Below are 18,888 nucleotides of genomic sequence, written 5' to 3'. Positions count from 1 at the left end.
TTTCCTTTATTTGGGTCATATACGCTCTCCTTGGTCTCCCCCTTTGCCTTCTTGCCTCAATTCTCCCTTCTATTATGTTTTTAATGAATTCGTCGTGTCGTATCAGGTGCCCAAGCATTTTCCCTCTTCTGTTATCTATAGTTCTCAGCAAACTTCTTTTTTCTCCTATTATATTTATTGGAGCATATGGACATGGAAAATAATGAGTTTTAAGTAATAATTAATGAGACTAAATGCGTTTTCACATTATCCGATCCGATATCGGATGTAGGACTTATACCCCATACAATATAGGCGCTATCTTGGATTTTTTCCATTTAAATCCTTCCGACAGCCGATATCGGATCGGATAATGTGAAAACGGACTAAGACAATGTATATCCCACCAAAAACATTCTGTAAAAAATAGCCGTCTCGATGGAGCTGCTTGTTTATCTCTAAAAAGTAATGAAATCTACATAAAGTTCCTTACTGCGATTTCTTTATTATTATAGTTAACTAGCCTTTGCCCGCTGCTTCGCTCGCGTTAAATTCGAAAATCTCTCCACAAACTTCCATCCTCCATTCTAAGGAAGTGGGGGGATATAAAAAGAGACAAAAAGTAGCCTATGTCACTCTCCATCCCTTCAACTATCTCCACTTAAAAAATCACGTCAATACGTCGCTCCGTTTTGCCGTGAAAGATGGACAAACAAACAGACACACACACTTTCCCATTTATAATATTAGTATGGATGTTGTGTGACTTGGCCGTTGAAGTGTAGCAGTGCTGGCGACAGATTGGTGCAATGGTGTCATGGAGCACCTGGTTATAAACTTCTTTATACCCTTGTGTATAAAGAACTTTATAAGTTATATAAGTATACACAAGGGTATAAAGAAGTTTATAAGTTTCATATTCGATGGTCCGAGCTAAGGTTCGTAAAGCTATGAAGCCGAGCTGATAATCATTGTCGCTAAACGCCGATCGAAACGCAGTCTGAAGTGGGTGATAAACGTACGATACGAGCAGGGTGCGTAGCCGAATGGCACAAACGCTCACGAAACGAAACGCTAGTAGATATCTATCCCTATCGCTCTTGCGTATTGGCGCAACAGAGCCGGCCTACGTTTCGTTTTCGTTTGGCGTCGGAGAAATGCCATTCGGCTACGGGGCCAGGTATGCGTACTTATGGCTCGACGACGTGTCACCGTAAGTACGCGTAAAAACCGCTGTGCATAGTAGTCGACCATCCAACGCGTACTTGCTCGTACGCCTATCACCCACTTGACGTCGCGCCACCACTTTATGGAAAAAGCGGGTTTTCGACAATGTTCTACCAATAAGATTTTAGACATTCAAAAATCATGTTTCGGTCGCACTCGTTCAAATATAGGATAGGATTGGTATGAGCGAGACGGTCATGAGATTGATTGTCAACATGATATCTATCATAAACACCGTTCGAAATGGCCTCATTAAAATCTAAATTTTAAATATATTGAAAGTAATATTACTAATCATTGACGTCACGCTCAAAATGAAAGAGATAGAAAATTTGACAGTATGGTACTCTTTTGCATGATTGTCATAATTCAAAATAAGAACGATGGCTTGCGTTGTAAACAGGGACTGAAACATGACACGGGCCCCTAGCGTCATCTACATACTTTTTACTGTATCACTTGTAATGCCGTTGAACTACCGCGTGCGTATTTAAAAAAAAAACGACATTTTTATTCAAATGAGACTCTTAGTGACATCTAGTGACATAGATTTACGGCTGCCAACGGGGTACGGTATTTAGTATGGACTCTGCTGGTCCTTTATAATCGTCCTTGGTTTAAAGTCAAGAATATCATAAACACACAGTAGCGACATTATTTTTATAGGTTTTTTTTTTATACTTATAAGGAATAAATAATGACATTTAAATGATGTTTTATTACTCAGTGTGAGATAGAATAATTTTTGCCGTACTTACATATTGGCTCATACCTAAAGAGATAATGTTTGTTAAAGAATGACCCCCTTATTCATAAACGTACTCTAAAGTTATCAAGCCTATAAAGTTCGTTTGTCCTTTTCTATCACACAGATACGTCGGAAAGGGACAAACGAACTTTATCGGCTTGATAACTTTAGAATACGTTTATGAATAAGGGGGTGAATGTTTTCGTACATTAACCAGCCTGTTGCTATCCCTATTACACTAGCATATAAGTATTCATATTTCTGTCACGCTCGCACAATGCCATTGTGATAACCAATATGAAAGGGTCTTTTCATTACTAGCCAAGGATACACTAGGGGACAAATGTCCCACGACACGTGTCGCCAGCGACGTCGGGTGAAGTAGCGCGACGTTGTCAGACTTCGCTCGACATATCTGGCGACATCGCGCGACACGTGTCGCCAGTGACATCGGGTGATGTAACGCGACGTTGCCGGACTTCGCTCGATATGTCTGGCAACATCGCGCGACACGTGTGGGCAGTGACATCGGGTGTCGCGCGTTGTCGCCAGATATGTCAGGCGAAGTCGTACGACTTCGTTAGACATCGCTGCGGATATAAGTCGCGCGATGTCGCCAGATATGTCAGGCGAAATCGGCCGGCTTCGCTTGACATGTCGCCGACACATGTCGTAGGACATTTGTCCCCTAGTGTATCCTTGGCTTTTTCTTATTTTGACAAGAATCCGGAATAGGTAAATAAAAATGTTGTAACTAAGTAAAACAAGCTGTATTTCCCTTCAATACATTCCGTTATTATCAAACTCTTCATAAAACACTTTATGATATTATTTCTAATACCTATCATAACACAAAAATGCTTACAATAGTCTTATGTCAACAAGAAATGCCATGACTTCGTACAGCTTCGTTACTGAAGCTGTGGTTTAGAAGAACTCTATGACGCTTACATTAGTGCTCATATTAAAAAAAAAATGCGTCATAAATATATGTATTGAGATTTTCCTAGCTTAAAACCATTGACGGTAGAAAAGTGAAAAATAAATAGTATTTATAAGCAATATTTATGACGATTAAAACAGCTAGCGGCAATATAAACACTGAAAAAAATCATTTTCATACATAACACTGAACGTTACGTTTTTTTGGGTACTGGTAAGATGTAGTTTCCCTGTGGCGTTGAGCAACTTGCGTTACCGAGGTTGCGTTGTAGTGTATGCACGTAAAAGTAACGTGAATCACGACTGCATTGATTGTTTATTTGAACTACAGCTGCAAATGAAGGGATCTATGCATATATCGTGAAAGATCTTAGATTATCACTTCAACTTGCATTGTGAATAAAATTGAACGTGCCATAAAATCGTGACTCACGTTACTCTTGCCGCGGATTGGCCCAGTGTGTCTAAGGAGTGCAGCGCTCCAGGAAGCGCGGGTACAGGCAGACCTCACGGATGTGGTAGCGGTTGAGCAGCCAGCACAGGAAGCGCTCAAGTCCAAGCCCGTAGCCGCCGTGCGGGGTGGAGCCGAACTTGCGCTGGTCGGTGTACCAGTAGTAGGGGGCGGGGTCGATGTCCTCGCGCTTGTAGCCTGCGGAGAAGGCAAGTTATTAGTGCAATTAAATACAAGCGGCAGGAAACTCTAGCGCTGACCGTTATTGCGCAGAAGTCAAAAAAGGTCTCTCAGGGGGTTACAGGGCGCGAAGAGTATCCCCTCTACATTTACTTAGCGCTAATAAAGGACAGACTAGTAGTATGGTAGGTATCTATCTTTATTCCATGAGCTGGTTATAGTCCCAAGAACGCATGGATGCTCCAACAATCTCGCCGACACCAGGCATCAGTTCATCGACCGACTCCGTAAGAAGACGGCCATGAGCGCAGCGTCGCATGTAAAAAGACTTAATCTCAGCTGTGGAGACGGTCCTACCTTCCATGAGCTGGTCATAGTCCCAAGAACGCATGGATCCCCCAACGATTTCACCCACGCCAGGCATCAGGACGTCCACAGACTCCGTGAGCCGAGTGTCGTGAGCGCATCGCTGCATGTAGAAAGACTTGTTCTCAGCCGGGAAGCTGTGGAGAGGTCCTACCTTCCATGAGCTGGTCATAATCCCAAGAACGCATGGATCCCCCCACGATTTCACCCACACCAGGCATCAGTACATCCACAGACTCCGTGGGACACTCATCTTGAGCGCAGCGCTGCATGTAGAAAGACTTGATCTCGGTCGGGAAGCTGTGGATAGATCCTACCTTCCATGAGCTGGTCGTAGTCCCAAGAACGCATGGAACCACCGACGATTTCACCGACGCCAGGCATCAGTACGTCCACAGACTCCGTGAGACGCGGATCGTGAGCGCAGCGCTGCATGTAGAAAGACTTGATCTCAGCCGGGAAACTATGAAGCAGGATGGGGACTCCGATCGCGTCGGTCATCTTGCGTTCGGGCTGTTCGGGGATGTCCTGTGGATAACGGTTTAGTTATATTTTGTCGTAGCTTTAAAGGTTGTTCACAAGTGCTGGCACGAATGGGATCAATAAGAGAAATAAAAACAGTTGACGTTGTCTCATTGAATAATAAAGTGGTTACTTGATAATCTTGCCTGAATATCGATATCCAGGGATAAAAAGGTGGCTGAGCTGAGTGAGCTGAGAATCAACCCAGGTCTTCAGCTTACGCGGCTAACGTCCGTAGTGGGTAGCCGTCGAAAATTCTCTAGTGTACGTTATCTCTAAAGGCTAGGCTTTTCTTATGGTATCTATCTCAGTTTATACAATTGCACACCTCACATAGTTTACAAGCAATGCACAAGAAAGAAAAACAATTAAACAGAGGCACCCGCAGAGGGGATCCGCACGAAGCGCTTTGCTTCTTCTTTTCTTATGCGCACTGACAAGGAGTGGAATTCCTTGCCGGCGGCCATATTTCCGAGCTCATATAATCCGGCAACCTTCAAATCAAGAGTGAACAGGCATCTTCTGGGCGAGCTCACTCCATCGTAGGCCACGTCTTTGCCGTTGGCTAGTCTGTGGCCAAGAGTAAGCCCATTTATAATTAAAAAGAGGTAACAACAAGACGTTTCTAATCTAATCTAAATCTATACAGTAGTAGTACTTACATCCCCAAACTCGTAGAAGGATCCGTCCTCCTTGGTGATGTTGTGTTGTTTGAGGTACTCCAGCGCCTCCGTGTACGCCATCCGCTTGAACGGCCTTTGGGGCCTCTGTAATATAAAAAGGTTTTTGAAAATTCCGCATTTCAAAACAATTTAAATATAATGAAGAAAAAAAATCGAAATAAGATGTCATATATTAGAGAAAAAAGATGACGGACACCACCAGTGGCGGAGGCCGTATTCGAACCGGCGTCTTTAGCAATCCGGGCTAACGCAATGAACCCCTAGGCCACCCCGTCACAGCGGAAGCCGTCGAAATTTCTCTTCTATATGTCATCTTTGTAAGTCTAGGCGTCTTTGACCAACTCTAAGGGCAAGCAGTAGGTGCTTCCACCTGTACAGGTTTACGATATAGCTAGAGAGACTGGTAAAAAAAAATGTTATCTTATACTTTTAAACGAGCAATTCTTGTATATTTATTTATTTATACATATATACCGACGATCTCGGAAACCGCTCTAACGATTTCGCTGAAATTTGTTATGTGGGGGTTTTCACCCAGCAAACATTTTAGGTAAAAATATCGATAAAACTACCTATTATAGGTCGCAAATCTGACAGTGACCAAAATGAGTTACCTCGAATCGACCTCGAATCCACGTGGAGTCGACCAAAGTGGGGAAAAAAAGCACGTGCCGGCTACGTCGACTCCACGTAATTTAAGTAATTGCGACCTAATGGTCGCCACTTAGGTGATTCTTGCGACGTGGAATCGACGTCGACACGACGTGCCATGGGTTGTAATGTACTAAATTGGTAAGACTTACCATTTTTCAACGTTATTTCAACGTGGTTTTTACCATTAAATTACTAAAAAAGGTTATTTTTTTACGAGGTATCATGCAAAGAAAGAGACAAACATATTACGAGAGTATTTTCTTTACGCTCACAAAAAATGTCTGGCTAAAAATCTAACTTGAGTTTTGCAACGAGAATGGCGGCTATTACTTTACGTAAACTAATTATCTAGGTCGATTACGCAGGAATTATACGATGAAATCTTGTGCGCTGAAAAATTTCTCGTGCAGTATGTTAGGTTTTTATTCAAAAGTACTGACGGGCTTTCGAAATACTTAAGTATTACTTATTTTAAAGCTCATAAATAGTATGTATTGCTTGTAAATAGGTTTCGTAATTTTGTGTTCGGTGTTTGTAATTATATTAACTTAACTATATATATTTTTGTCATATAAATGACAATAAAAACACCGTTAAATGTTATCGTTTTAGTATTACAACATACCTATAATATGCAATTTACAATAACACCGTCTGATTGTAAGAAAACAAAATGTCGGCTCGACTAAGAAGTTAAATATACCTAAAAATACGACGTAATGGTATTTAAGTCAATTTTACGTAATATACACTTAATTCTACGACCTAATGGTGTCGAGTAACCATACAAGGTCAAAACGACCGCCATCATGACTATAATTCGACCTCGTATCGCAAGACAGTATTTTGTTTGACAGCGCGGACGTAGGTTGCGTGCTAACGATTAGACGTGCCAAAGATAAATATTACGCATAGTGGTTTCCCAATAGGTAAGTTATATGTGACAATTGATTTTGAAACGTTTTCGGGTGTTTTTAGGGATCAACATAATACCTGATTTGATGAATGTTTGCTTAGTTTAAAACATATCAACGTGCTGCACGCGTATATGTAATAAAATTACATAAATATTTATTTTTAATTGACTCCAATTTTGGTTTTAGGTTTTTATTATTGCAATATGTCATATAAGATAGTGGCCACCCCGTCCCGAAGGGGACTGGAAATAACGCTTTGCCCTTCAGCGTGGGAGGAGAACGGCGTTCTGTCGTGGCCTCCTACGATGGTGAGCCGGCTACAGAAAGATGCGGATTTAGGCAATTTAAAACCATATTTACTCAGTACAGCTAACAAGTCGTTTAAAGATGACTTGGTGGGTTTGTGCTGTACTGTCCATTCTCTTAGGTCTTCCACAAGTTTCATATTTAAATAATCTTTATTTGTCACATACTCATCTCCAGAATCTTCATTTTCTGATTCCTTGTTTGAACAGATTTCTTCATCGTCGCTCTTCTCATCTATATTATCAGATGGTAAAAAATCCTTGCTTGTGTGTGTGGTATCAGGATCAGAAGAAACACACAAAGTAGATACTCCTTGAAAACCGGATGTAGAAGCCAATTCACAATTTATTTCTTCTGATGTTTCACTCTGAACGTCCTTATAATTAGCCTTAGCCTTAGCCTTCTTAATCTTCCTATAATAACTACTGGAATGTCTATATTTTTTTTTTCTCTTTGGCCATTGTTAACACAACACAACTTTTGATTTAAAAAACCGAAATAACTATTGAGTATATACGTCCTATTTCACCGAGATATGACTTATTTGTGAGTAAAAATAACTTGATCTGAGGTCGCCTCGCAAACGTCGACTTATTGGTTATTTTTAGGGTTAATTTGACTATTAGGTAAATCTAAATGAAACCTTATGGTAATATTAGTACCTTACAAGTATTTATAACTTTATGGTCTAAATTTGGTCTCTCAAGAAGGTAATATTTACTACGAAATTGGTAGCAAAAGCGACTTAAATCGATGACCTAAAGGTCCCCAGTTTAAGAAAAAGTTACGTCGCATATACACCTAATATGGACGTACAAGTAAATATGAACAATTGGTCGAGTTTCGAAGTTAATTTTACCTTACATTTTGCTCATAATCAACCTTTAAGTTTGTGACCTTATGGTGCTTTGATGAAGGGAAATTTACGTTTCAATGGCTCTATATTTTTACCCAGAAGTATAAATGTACGAGATGTGAATTTATGTGGTGCGTATGATGTAATTTTTACCTAAATTAGTAATATATTCTAGAGCATGGGTAAAAGCACTTAGAATGTTTGCTGGGCAGGGGTCAAAAATCGATCTAGCGTAGCCTTAGATCCCGGAAAACGCGAATTTTCGAGTTTTCATGAGTTTTTCTTTCACGTTAGTAAACATAAAATATGGTCGTTAATTTCGCCGCGCGCGCATCAGTTCCGCTTAGCTCAGTCGTACGAGGTCGGTCTAATGTACGCAGATAGATCGTAGGTGTCAGGGTTTCGAATCCCGGCCAGAAATTAAGTTTTTGTTTTTTGTCTTTTTTTTTTGTATTTATAAGTTTTTTTTTATCTAAAGACGTGATATATTAAAATAGAACCGAGCGAAGCTCGGTCGCCCAGATACACAGAGAACCTCCTATAGAGTGGCAGTCTTGTATATTTGGTTCGCGATACGAGTCACCAGTGTTTGGGGTGCGAGGAGCGGGCGGGGAATGTGTTAAGCGCGCTGTGATTGGCCGTTTCAAGGACGGCGGGCAGTCGCGCCAGATGAAAAGGGACAGAAGTATGACTGTCCCTCTACTGACGCGTAAGTGGCCAATGTAAGTTGACCTATGCCGGCTCTGAATAAATTATAAATATGACTTATTTGTGGAATGTAATGCCGTCTGTTTTTAAATTTGAGCTTCTTGTTACCTTTCCACACCATTTCACACTACAGGTGGACATCTTTAAGGCATCAAAATACCCTTTTCCAATTTTTTTGTGCGAAAAACACGCGCTGCTTTCGGGTCTGTTACTTGGTCGATACTGATCGGGCACGGCGAGCGCCCGCGCTTATATCAGTGCAAATACTAGGAAGGCTGGCCACCGCGAGTCGTCTTGTAATAGATGTCTATAGGGGTTGGTCTGTGCCCAGATATTTTGTAAATAATTAGATCTGTTCCTATACTTGCGTATAATGAAGAAGTTTAAACCTAGGTCCTAGGGATCTATCTTCGGATGTGTACGCGCATATTGCTTACAGAATTTTCCTAGGGAAAAGACAGTATTTTGACATTATTGACTTACTAAACATATACTATACGGATCAGAAAATCGTTCCACTACCGGGTTCCAGTTCGGATCTGCGTAAGTACGACAAAGACAGATCTGCAAATTGTATCAGCGACAAAAAGTTATATTTCGCAAATTGGTTGGTGGAATATTGTTCCAACACTTGCCTGCTGCATACATATATTTGCAAAATGAAACAACCTATATGAGTCAAAGTGGGATGAGTGGGACGCCTGTGCCTAGCAGCGGGAAGTATAGATTCTGTAATTCACGGTAACACGCAGGTTATTTAAAGTGTAGACATTGCGATTCAGAGCGCACATCTCCGTGAATGAAACGAAATGTATTACTGGCTATATTATTATTTACTAGCTTTTGCCCGCGGCTTCGCTCGCGTTAGAAAGAGACAAAAAGTAGCCTATGTCACTCTCCATCCCTTCAACTATCTCCACTTAAAAAATCACGACAATTCGTCGCTCCGTTTTGCCGTGAAAGACGGGACAAACACTTTCCCATTTATAATATCAGTATGGATTTGTATACTGAATGTACATTTTTATACCTTCCATCCTTCCAAACGATTCAACAGTTCCTCGAAGGTGATGAACAATGTTCTTCTACGGGGCTGTATGCGTGTGTGTAAGTATTGTGTGCGTGTTTGTGTGTGACTGACCTTGAAGTTAGGGTTGAGGTCGTGTACAAGATGAGCGTCGGGCGAAGCGAGCACGCGATCTACTACGTCCACAACCAAATGTTCCAAACGATTCAACAGATCCTCGAAGGTGATGAACAATGTTCTTCTACGGGGCTGTATGCGTGTGTGTAAGTATTGTGTGCGTGTTTGTGTGTGACTGACCTTGAAGTTAGGGTTGAGGTCGTGTACAAGATGAGCGTCGGGCGAAGCCAGCACGCGATCGACTACGTCCACAACCAAATCTTCCAAACGGTTCAACAGGTCTTCGAAAGTGATGAACGGGCATTCAGCTTCTACGTGGCTGTACCTGTAAGACAAAAATCATGCTTATTATCAAGGACCATATAATACAGGCACAGACAAAGCCCATACAAAAAAGCGTACCCCAGAAATGTATGGGCCTTTTAGGCTTAAAACTAGATGGCGCTGTTTCGCAGCCTGGAAGTGGCCAAAATCATATTTTCCCCAAAATTTTTTGCGTGTTTTTATTTTTTATAAGAATAAATGACATGCTTCCTTATTTTAATATCATGATATCACGTCAATACACATCAAAAAATAAATTTGTAGGCATCATCAGTGTAGTTATGATAGTATTTAATAGATGGCGCTAAAAATGGAGGTAAAAGATTCTTAGTATGAAGATTGTAAATCCTATATAGATAGATAGATAGATTTTTATTGGTATTAATCATACACTGTCAGTTTACAATCATAAATTACAAAAAAATAACAATTCATTATATTCACATTACATGTTCATAAATTAATTAACAAATAATATTGTTGAAATTATATAACACAAAATTAAAACATATAAATTAATGACATTATTATTGATAGGTACAGATACAATAAAATGGGGACTTGGACACTTCAATTTACCAGGTACTCATTCACCGAGTAGCAGGCCATGTTTGTGCAGTAGGTTTTAAACTCACGAACAAAGGTACGGTCTGTTGCAAGCATTTTAATTTTTTCAGGTATTTTATTATATATTTTAGCGCCCATCACACCAAGGGACTTACCAGTTTTCTGAAGCCTGTGTGTGGGTACAGCTAGCCCTGGTTTCCTCCTTGCGGAATTGACCTTTGCGATTGGAAACTCATGCAGGTTTCTTCTCACATATTTTCCTACCTCAAAAATATACAGAGAGGGCACAGTTAATATACTAAGGTCAATAAAGAGTTGTTTAGCGGGCTCATCCGGTGGAACGCCGCATATATACTTATACTTACTCGGCAAGATGACGTCTAGTGCGCGACTGCTCGGCGCGGTAGGATTGCGCGATGCAGTACACGTCTCCTAACGCTGGCAGGCAAGTTTCCAGGTAAAGCTGGGAGCTTTGCGTCAGGTATGCTTCCTCGCTGCAAAAATAAATAATATAAATATCCACACGACACTAGTGGAAGATAAATAATGAGCAAAAACGAGCAAAGATGGCGCGAAAGTTTACAACAGTACAGAATAATTTTAGTATTATTAGTACTGCCACCCTCACACTGGGTTTGTGACAGCGTCGGCGGCGTCACCTCCGTGTAATGGCGAGCGTAGAAGTGGTCACATTCACATCGCGTAATGATCTAACCATCTATATCACATCCTCCGTAAATTCACTCCTGGCGAAGATCTTTGTGATTATAGCGACTGAGCACTCACCCGAAATAGCTGAACTTGAACAGAGTGCTCCTTCCCTCGCACTGGGTTTGTACCAGCGTCGGCGGGGTGACCCCCGTGTAATGGCGAGCGTAGAAGTGGTCACAGAAGGCGTAAATGGACTATATTATAAGGTGAGAATCTTCGTTTTAATTGTAGTAGTTAAAGTAGACTCACCCGAAATAGCTGAACTTGAACAGAGTGCTCCCTCCCTCGCACTGGGTTTGTACCAGCGTCGGCGGGGTGACCTCCGTGTAATGGCGAGCGAAGAAGTGATCACAGAAGGCGTAAATGGACTATATTATAAGGTGAGAATCTTCGTTTTAATTGTAGTAGTTAAGTAGATTCACCCGAAATAGCTGAACTTGAACAGAGTGCTCCCTCCCTCGCACTGGGTTTGTACCAGCGTCGGCGGGGTGACCCCCGTGTAATGGCGAGCGTAGAAGTGGTCACAGAAGGTGTAAATGGACTATATTCTAAGGTGAGAATCTTCGTTTTAATTGTAGTAGTTAAGTAGACTCACCCGAAATAGCTGAACTTGAACAGAGTGCTCCCTCCCTCGCACTGGGTTTGTACTAGCGTCGGCGGGGTGACCTCCGTGTAATGGCGAGCGAAGAAGTGATCACAGAAGGCGTAAATGGATTATATTCTAAGGTGAGAATCTTCGTTTTAATTGTAGTAGTTGTGCTCCCTCCCTCGCACTGGGTTTGTACTAGCGTCGGCGGGGTGACCTCCGTGTAATGGCGAGCGAAGAAGTGATCACAGAAGGCGTAAATGGACTATATTATAAGGTGAGAATCTTCGTTTTAATTGTAGTAGTTAAGTAGATTCACCCGAAATAGCTGAACTTGAACAGAGTGCTCCCTCCCTCGCACTGGGTTTGTACCAGCGTCGGCGGGGTGACCCCCGTGTAATGGCGAGCGTAGAAGTGGTCACAGAAGGCGTAAATGGACTATATTCTAAGGTGAGAACTTCGTTTTAATTGCAGTAGTTAAGTAGATTCACCCGAAATAGCTGAACTTGAACAAAGTGCTCCCTCCCTCGCACTGGGTTTGTACCAGCGTCGGCGGGGTGACCCCCGTGTAATGGCGAGCGTAGAAGTGGTCACAGAAGGCGTAAATGGACTATATTCTAAGGTGAGAATCTTCGTTTTAATTGTAGTAGTTAAGTAGACTCACCCGAAATAGCTGAACTTGAACAGAGTGCTCCCTCCCTCGCACTGGGTTTGTACCAGCGTCGGCGGGGTGACCTCCGTGTAATGGCGAGCGTAGAAGTGGTCGCGGAACGCGCGGGTGACGGCCGCGCGGGCGCGGAGCACTTTCGATGTGTTCTCACCACGGATCATTATGTGCCTGAAATATGGTTATTTAATTAGGGGGAATTGCAAGTAACTGGCCAGTGTCCAATAACTGGTCACCCTATACGAAATATGAATTGTCTTTAAATTTAAATAAAGATATTTTTTACATAAAATTTATATTACTGGCCAACTTTCAGTAACTGGCCACATTATGCTAAAATGAATTATGTTTATCAGTACCTATACAGAGTTCATTTTTAGTACAAGGTGGTCAGTTACTTTTGAGTATGCTTTTTAAGACCTATCTCACTTTTGTTTTCTAAGAACGCAAAAAAGATGTTTATCTTATCATATGAAAAAAAATTGCGTTAGACTAAAAAAGATTGCATGCTGTGATGCACATTGGGCCTTGCGAGGAACATAGATACCTATCCTCCTACACGTATTTCACAGTCAGCTGTCACTGTTGTTACTATAATAAAAGTCCATTGAAAATTATCGTGAATGTGAGTTGTGAGTGGATAGAATTATTATAATATGTTAGATCCTTTTATTTATTTTCCCGTCACTAGCTCGGAAACACGTGTTTTGTCTTTTAATACCAGCGGGTAAAAACGCATTTTATCCCCTAGTGGGTAAAGTAATTAGACCTTGAATAAAGTCTAATTAACTGCTTTAAAATTGACAAAAGTAGGTGAATCTAGTAATAAAGATGACTTACCACCTGTGGAACTACTGGAAGCAGTGATAAACGCATTTTTGCGTTGTAGTTTCCTCGCTATAGTGAGGGGAAAAGTTTTGTGTTACACTCGGGTGCAAATGTATTTTACTTCTCGTGTGTTAAAAAACTCGCAAGTTCAGGATTCTATTCTTGAACTATAGAATCCTTTCACTTGCTCGTTTTTCATTTCCACACTCGGCGTTAAAATACAACTTTGCCCCCTTGTATAACAAATAACTACGATACTCAACACCTTAATGCGTTACATTTTTGATTTTGTCCTCATTAAGTCACATTCTCTGAAACACTTGCATAAACTTTTGTTTGAACAAATGCGAGTTTACTAATACAGAAGTTCAAAACAAAATGAGCAAGAATTTATTCAGAAAATCTTAAGAAAAGTTATAGAAGTAGGCTAAGCACAGGCTAGGATAGAAAGACATGAGACAAAAGACATTATCTCATGAAGAAAGACAATAAAATGGGAGTGTGCACTGTCAACTATCAAATGAGACAATGTTAGAACCGCAAACACTGTAAGGGTCACTTGCTTCACCGAAAATGGTTAATACTCACCCGAACTTATATGGAATTTGACAGTTGACAGCCCACTAACCTTGAGTTAAGCGGGTGGTGCAAGTGGCCCATAAAATAACAAGTTCTAGCAACTCCACATTGAACCCCAAGAAGATAAGTAACCAATAAGGTTACCTGTTATCCAGCTGAACATCAACCAGAGCTTCCTCGTTGAGAATGGCGTCGGCTCCACCAGGGGGCGCCAGGCCCACCAGCTCCCAGTAGTCTGCTGTCAGCTCATGCCCGCCTGGGGCCTGTGAATTTTTCAATCATTACATTTTGAACTAATGACACATACAAGTAATGAAATAATTTATTGTAAAATTAAGTATCAGTGAGGGTAATTAATATAGATATTTTTCAGGAACGAACTTGAAGTTGTTAGTGCTTGATAAAATAAAAACATCGGCAATCCTTTTATCGATAGCCTTACATAAGGTATATTAATTACCCTTAATAATAATCTCTAAAATATTTAAAAATATTTTAAGCGGGTTACTCACGTATTAAGTCGATATAGCGTTCGACATGTTTCGGTTCAATTTCGAGAACCTTTCTCAAGAGTAGCGACACCCCGCCTTTACATGTCGAGAGCGCGACGCATACTGCGGGCGCTTGCTCGGTGCGCGCGGCTGCTATATCGACTTAATACGTGAGTAACCCGCTTAAAATATTTTTAAATATGTATGAGTCTCACGGGAGTTTTATAGTTAAAATCTCTAAAATGTTGAATAATCATGTAACAAATTGTGTAAACTTTCACGGCAAAACGGAGCGACGAATAGACGTTATTTTTTAGGTAGAGATAGTTAAAGGGATGGAGAGTGACATAGGCTACTTTTTGCCTCTTTCTAACGCGAGTGAAGCCGCGGGCAAAAGCTAGTATTTGTATAAAACATTAATATGTTATATGTATACACATAAATTCAAGGCTATATTCCCTAAACCTGGTAGGAAGAGCACATGAAACTACTCAAGATTCAGTGCCACGGCGATAATTAATGACATACTATAACGTAAGTTATCGACACAGACCAATACAACAAGACGGCCCTTACAGGGCGACTCGCGGTCACCAAGCATACGACAAATCAGGTTTATAAAAGTTTGAACGCGTGCGACACCGATCAGTAGCGCCCAAGTATACGACCCGCTAACAGTGTTCGTGTCCGCTCGGGAAAAAATCTTAAATAATCAAATTTGGTTGCAAACAATGGTCTCTTGCAGCATAAAGTGGTGTGGCAAGTCTTCTAACACTTCTACATATAAAAAAGATGGAATAACATTCCACAGTTAAGTCAAATTAATTATTTTGTTGAATATTGTTTATTATCCGCGGAGTTCATTTATACTGGTCAATATGGTTGTACTGAGCGGCGCCGAGGCGCGTCCATCCCTTTTTGCCTAGTTAACAATGCGATATGCTATCCCTTTCACGTAAACGACTAGGGATGGGGCCATGTTAGTTTATGTCTGTTGCGGGAACTTCGTACTGCCGTTCGTACCATGTGCTACCATTTTATGAAATATAAAAGAAAGCAGATTTGTAATTGTGAATAATTATCTAGAATCTGTAGAGTCTGTAGTGTTATTTAGTTGATTGATTAGTTTAGAATATTTAGTTGGTAATTTAACTTAGTAAACGTAAGTAAAAATGCACAGTTTAGTTATTAGTTACTAGAATGATTTTTAGGGTTCCGTAGTCAACTAGGAACCCTTATAGTTTCGCCATGTCTGTCTGTCCGTCCGTCCGTCCGTCCGTCCGTCCGTCCGTCCGCGGATAATCTCAGTAACCGTTAGCACTAGAAAGCTGAAATTTGGTACCAATATGTATATGAATCACGCCGACAAAGTGCAAAAATAAAAAATGGAAAAAAATGTTTTATTAGGGTACCCCCCTACATGTAAAGTGGGGGCTGAAATTTTTTTTCATTCCAACCCTAACGTGTGATATATTGTTAGATAGGTATTTAAAAATTAATAAGGGTTTCCTAAGATCGTTTTTTGATAATATTAATATTCTCGGAAATAATCGCTCCTAAAGGAAAAAAAAGTGCGTCCCCCCCCCTCTAACTTTTGAACCATATGTTTAAAAAATATGAAAAAAATCACAAAAGTAGAACTTTATAAAGACTTTCTAGGAAAATTGTTTTGAACTTGATAGGTTCAGTAGTTTTTGAGAAAAATACGGAAAACTACGGAACCCTACACTGAGCGTGGCCCGACACGCTCTTGGCCGGTTTTATTGAGGTGCTATCACAATCATCATCCTCCTTGCGTTATCCCGGCATCGGCATTCGCCACGGCTCATGGGAGCCTGGGGTCCGCTTTGGAAACTAATCCCAAGATTTGGCGTAGGCACTAGTTTTATGAAAGCGACTGCCATCTGACCTTCCAACCCGAAGGGTAACTAGGCCTTATTATAATTTAATTATAATATTATAATTTGTTGCAAAACAAATTCACCACAGTACTGGTACCGGTACCATTGTCTATAATAGACATGTCCCATTCCCATCCCTACTGCTAATCGTAAAAGCGCGCCATTATTTGAAACGACCAATGGCAGCACCGTGCGCGCCCGCCTCACCCCGCAAGGATTGGTGATTTGCGTCTCGAACAATATCGCTTGCAATAGGCTTCTGGCAGAAGGAAGTCACTAGTGTCACTTTGTTTGTGCCAGAAAAATATCTAGGTTTAGTAATTAACCTGATGTCTCACATTATTTTTAACAAACTAGGTACTCACAGTTTTTCCTTCTGGTAAAACTTCCAATTTGCCATAGATAATAACCGAAGACTCAGTCGACAGGACTAAAGCATTGTATGTTTGGCAGAGGATTCCATGGAGCACGCACTGCAAGAAGCCAGTCCCGTCACGGAGGGTGAGGAACGTCAGAGCTTTGCCCTGTCTGCGCAGCCTGTGTACCCAGCCTCGGACGCAGATACGCTTCCCACGATGCTCCGGTGCTGAGATGAGAGAATACAAATAAAGATCTTCAAATATACACTGTTTTTATTGAATTCCGTTAACTTTAAGGGAAGGTTCTTTAGATCATACATACAATCACGCCTGTATCCCATAAAGGGGTAGGCAGAACACATGAAACTAATAAAAAGCTTCAGTGCCACTCTTGGCAAATAAGGGGTTGAAAGAAAACAAAACTGTGACATTGCAGTGACAGGTTGCCAGCTTCTCGCCTACGCCACAATTTAACCCATATCCCATAGTCGCTTTCTACAACACCCATGGGAAGAAAGGGGGTGGTGAAATTCTTAACCCGTCACCACACAGGCAGGCTTTAGATCAAATACAATACAATTAATTTCTCTAAGTAACTAGAGTCTTAACTGTTACGGTTATCGAGTTATTACAAATCTAAAGATAATTACAGAACATGTGTGTGACCAATTCCTAATGTTATTTGTTTTGTCATGTGCCGTCAATCACTTGAACTTGAATGTTATTCTTAAGGGTCTCTAAAAGTGATATATGGCTCCTGATAAAGAACCTAGCTATGTGTCTACGTGTTACGGAAAAGAAAAAAAAAACATGGTGTATTATATATATGTATATAAGATCTTCAACATAATGTGGCTAAAGTAATGTTTCCTTGTAAGCAATAGAAAAATATTGAGTATAATTTTACAAAATTAATTATATCAATACTAAAACTAGTTAGCAATCAATTTATTACACAATAACATCTCATGCAAGCTATGTACAGTATGAACTAGGGGATGCCCCACTAATTAACTTTGTTAATAAGGAAATTAGTGCAATAGTCATGACACTTATGCACTATATTGCATCATTCAACTGAGTTCATGTTGTTTACCTTATATCATAACAAAACCTGAATTGTGCCACATTTTCTAATTCAAACTCAAAAATAATCATCAAAATAGTCACTACTTAGAAACACTATATAAAATAGTGTTGACACATTTGATGGACATAGAATTGTTAACACCTAGTTGCGTATGGTACGTCACATATGGTATGTCACATATGGTACTGCATTTCTGTATGAAATTTGTATTAATACCTACTTAGTATTAGTATAGGTCTTATTTTCAAAATGGGTAGTAATAAAAGAACTGATAATGCCCTAAAAAAATAACTTTGATTTGACTTACTCTCATAAATCTTAACATTTTCCGCTTTCGGCAGTTTTGGGTCTTTTTCAATGCATACTTTCTTTGCTTCCTCAAAGTTCTGCAATCTCTTCTCATTGGTTTCCTCCTCAAGCTTAGCCTTATCTGCTGCCTTGTGTGCCTCTCGAACCCAGATCTTCTGAATCTTCTTCAGCTGAGACTTAGCAGCTACATCGTAAACTTTTCCTTCTTCTTTCGAATCAACATAGATTGTCGGAAATGGCTCCTTCCCCGCTCTACGCATAGCCTGAAGGATCGTTTTAAACGGATTCCCCTCTGTACCATCGCCAGTTTCATCGTTACCTCTCTTATCGGATGTGAAAATCTCCTCTGTAATTATAATGTTAGTTACAAAATTTGCTTACGTGTTTCACCATGCATAGGTTATATGCGAAATTACTTACTTAAGGATAAATTTTTAATATCCCCCTGGGCCATTATGAAAAAGTATTATATTTGATTATTTATCTTATCACTAATGTTTCACAAAATAATCAATGCAGAAATAAATGCGGTTGCCGCATTACACCGCACCGCGAATGGAATGGAATAACCAGAAAGTAGAATCAGGGTTGCCAACCGTAAAGCAAACTTCCTCGTACGTATGCAGCTAAAATTCTCGTATTTAGACTTTCAAACCTCGTACATATAAAAAATATTATTAAAACGTGTTTAAAACAAAATTAAGCATATTAAACTATCGGGACCACTCCGTATTAAAGTACCTAAGAAATGATCGCACCGCACCACGTCTGTGGATTTTTTTCACGTAAGTGA

General features: G+C 40.5%; 1 protein-coding gene across 1 annotated transcript; it reads right to left on the bottom strand.

The window, feature by feature from the left end:
* Positions 1–2,705: 2,705 nt before the first annotated feature.
* LOC125236288 (asparagine--tRNA ligase, cytoplasmic) lies at positions 2,706–18,678 on the bottom strand. Its single transcript, XM_048143021.1, has 10 exons — positions 18,516–18,678; positions 18,094–18,441; positions 16,703–16,923; positions 14,090–14,208; positions 12,536–12,709; positions 10,940–11,068; positions 9,864–10,008; positions 5,078–5,182; positions 4,211–4,421; positions 2,706–3,545 (listed from the first exon to the last, which is right to left on the bottom strand). Exons 1-10 carry the CDS (start codon positions 18,547–18,549, stop codon positions 3,361–3,363), a joined length of 1,671 nt encoding a protein of 556 aa, XP_047998978.1. The 5' UTR covers positions 18,550–18,678; the 3' UTR covers positions 2,706–3,360.
* Positions 18,679–18,888: the final 210 nt, after the last annotated feature.

Source organism: Leguminivora glycinivorella, chromosome 19 (assembly GCF_023078275.1).
Source record: "Leguminivora glycinivorella isolate SPB_JAAS2020 chromosome 19, LegGlyc_1.1, whole genome shotgun sequence".
Classification (NCBI taxonomy): Eukaryota; Metazoa; Arthropoda; class Insecta; order Lepidoptera; family Tortricidae; genus Leguminivora; species Leguminivora glycinivorella.
This window is presented reverse-complemented; position numbering and strand designations above follow the sequence as displayed.

Excerpts from the sequence above, each read along its gene's own strand:
- LOC125236288 (XM_048143021.1), bottom strand. The coding sequence starts at position 18,549 with ATGGCCCAGGGGGATATTAAAAATTTATCCTTAA. Across the intron at positions 18,442-18,515 it reads TATTAAAAATTTATCCTTAA|AGGAGATTTTCACATCCGAT; the intron begins GTAAGTAATTTC and ends TTATAATTACAG. Across the intron at positions 3,546-4,210 it reads CTACGACCAGCTCATGGAAG|GCTACAAGCGCGAGGACATC; the intron begins GTAGGATCTATC and ends CCTTCTCCGCAG.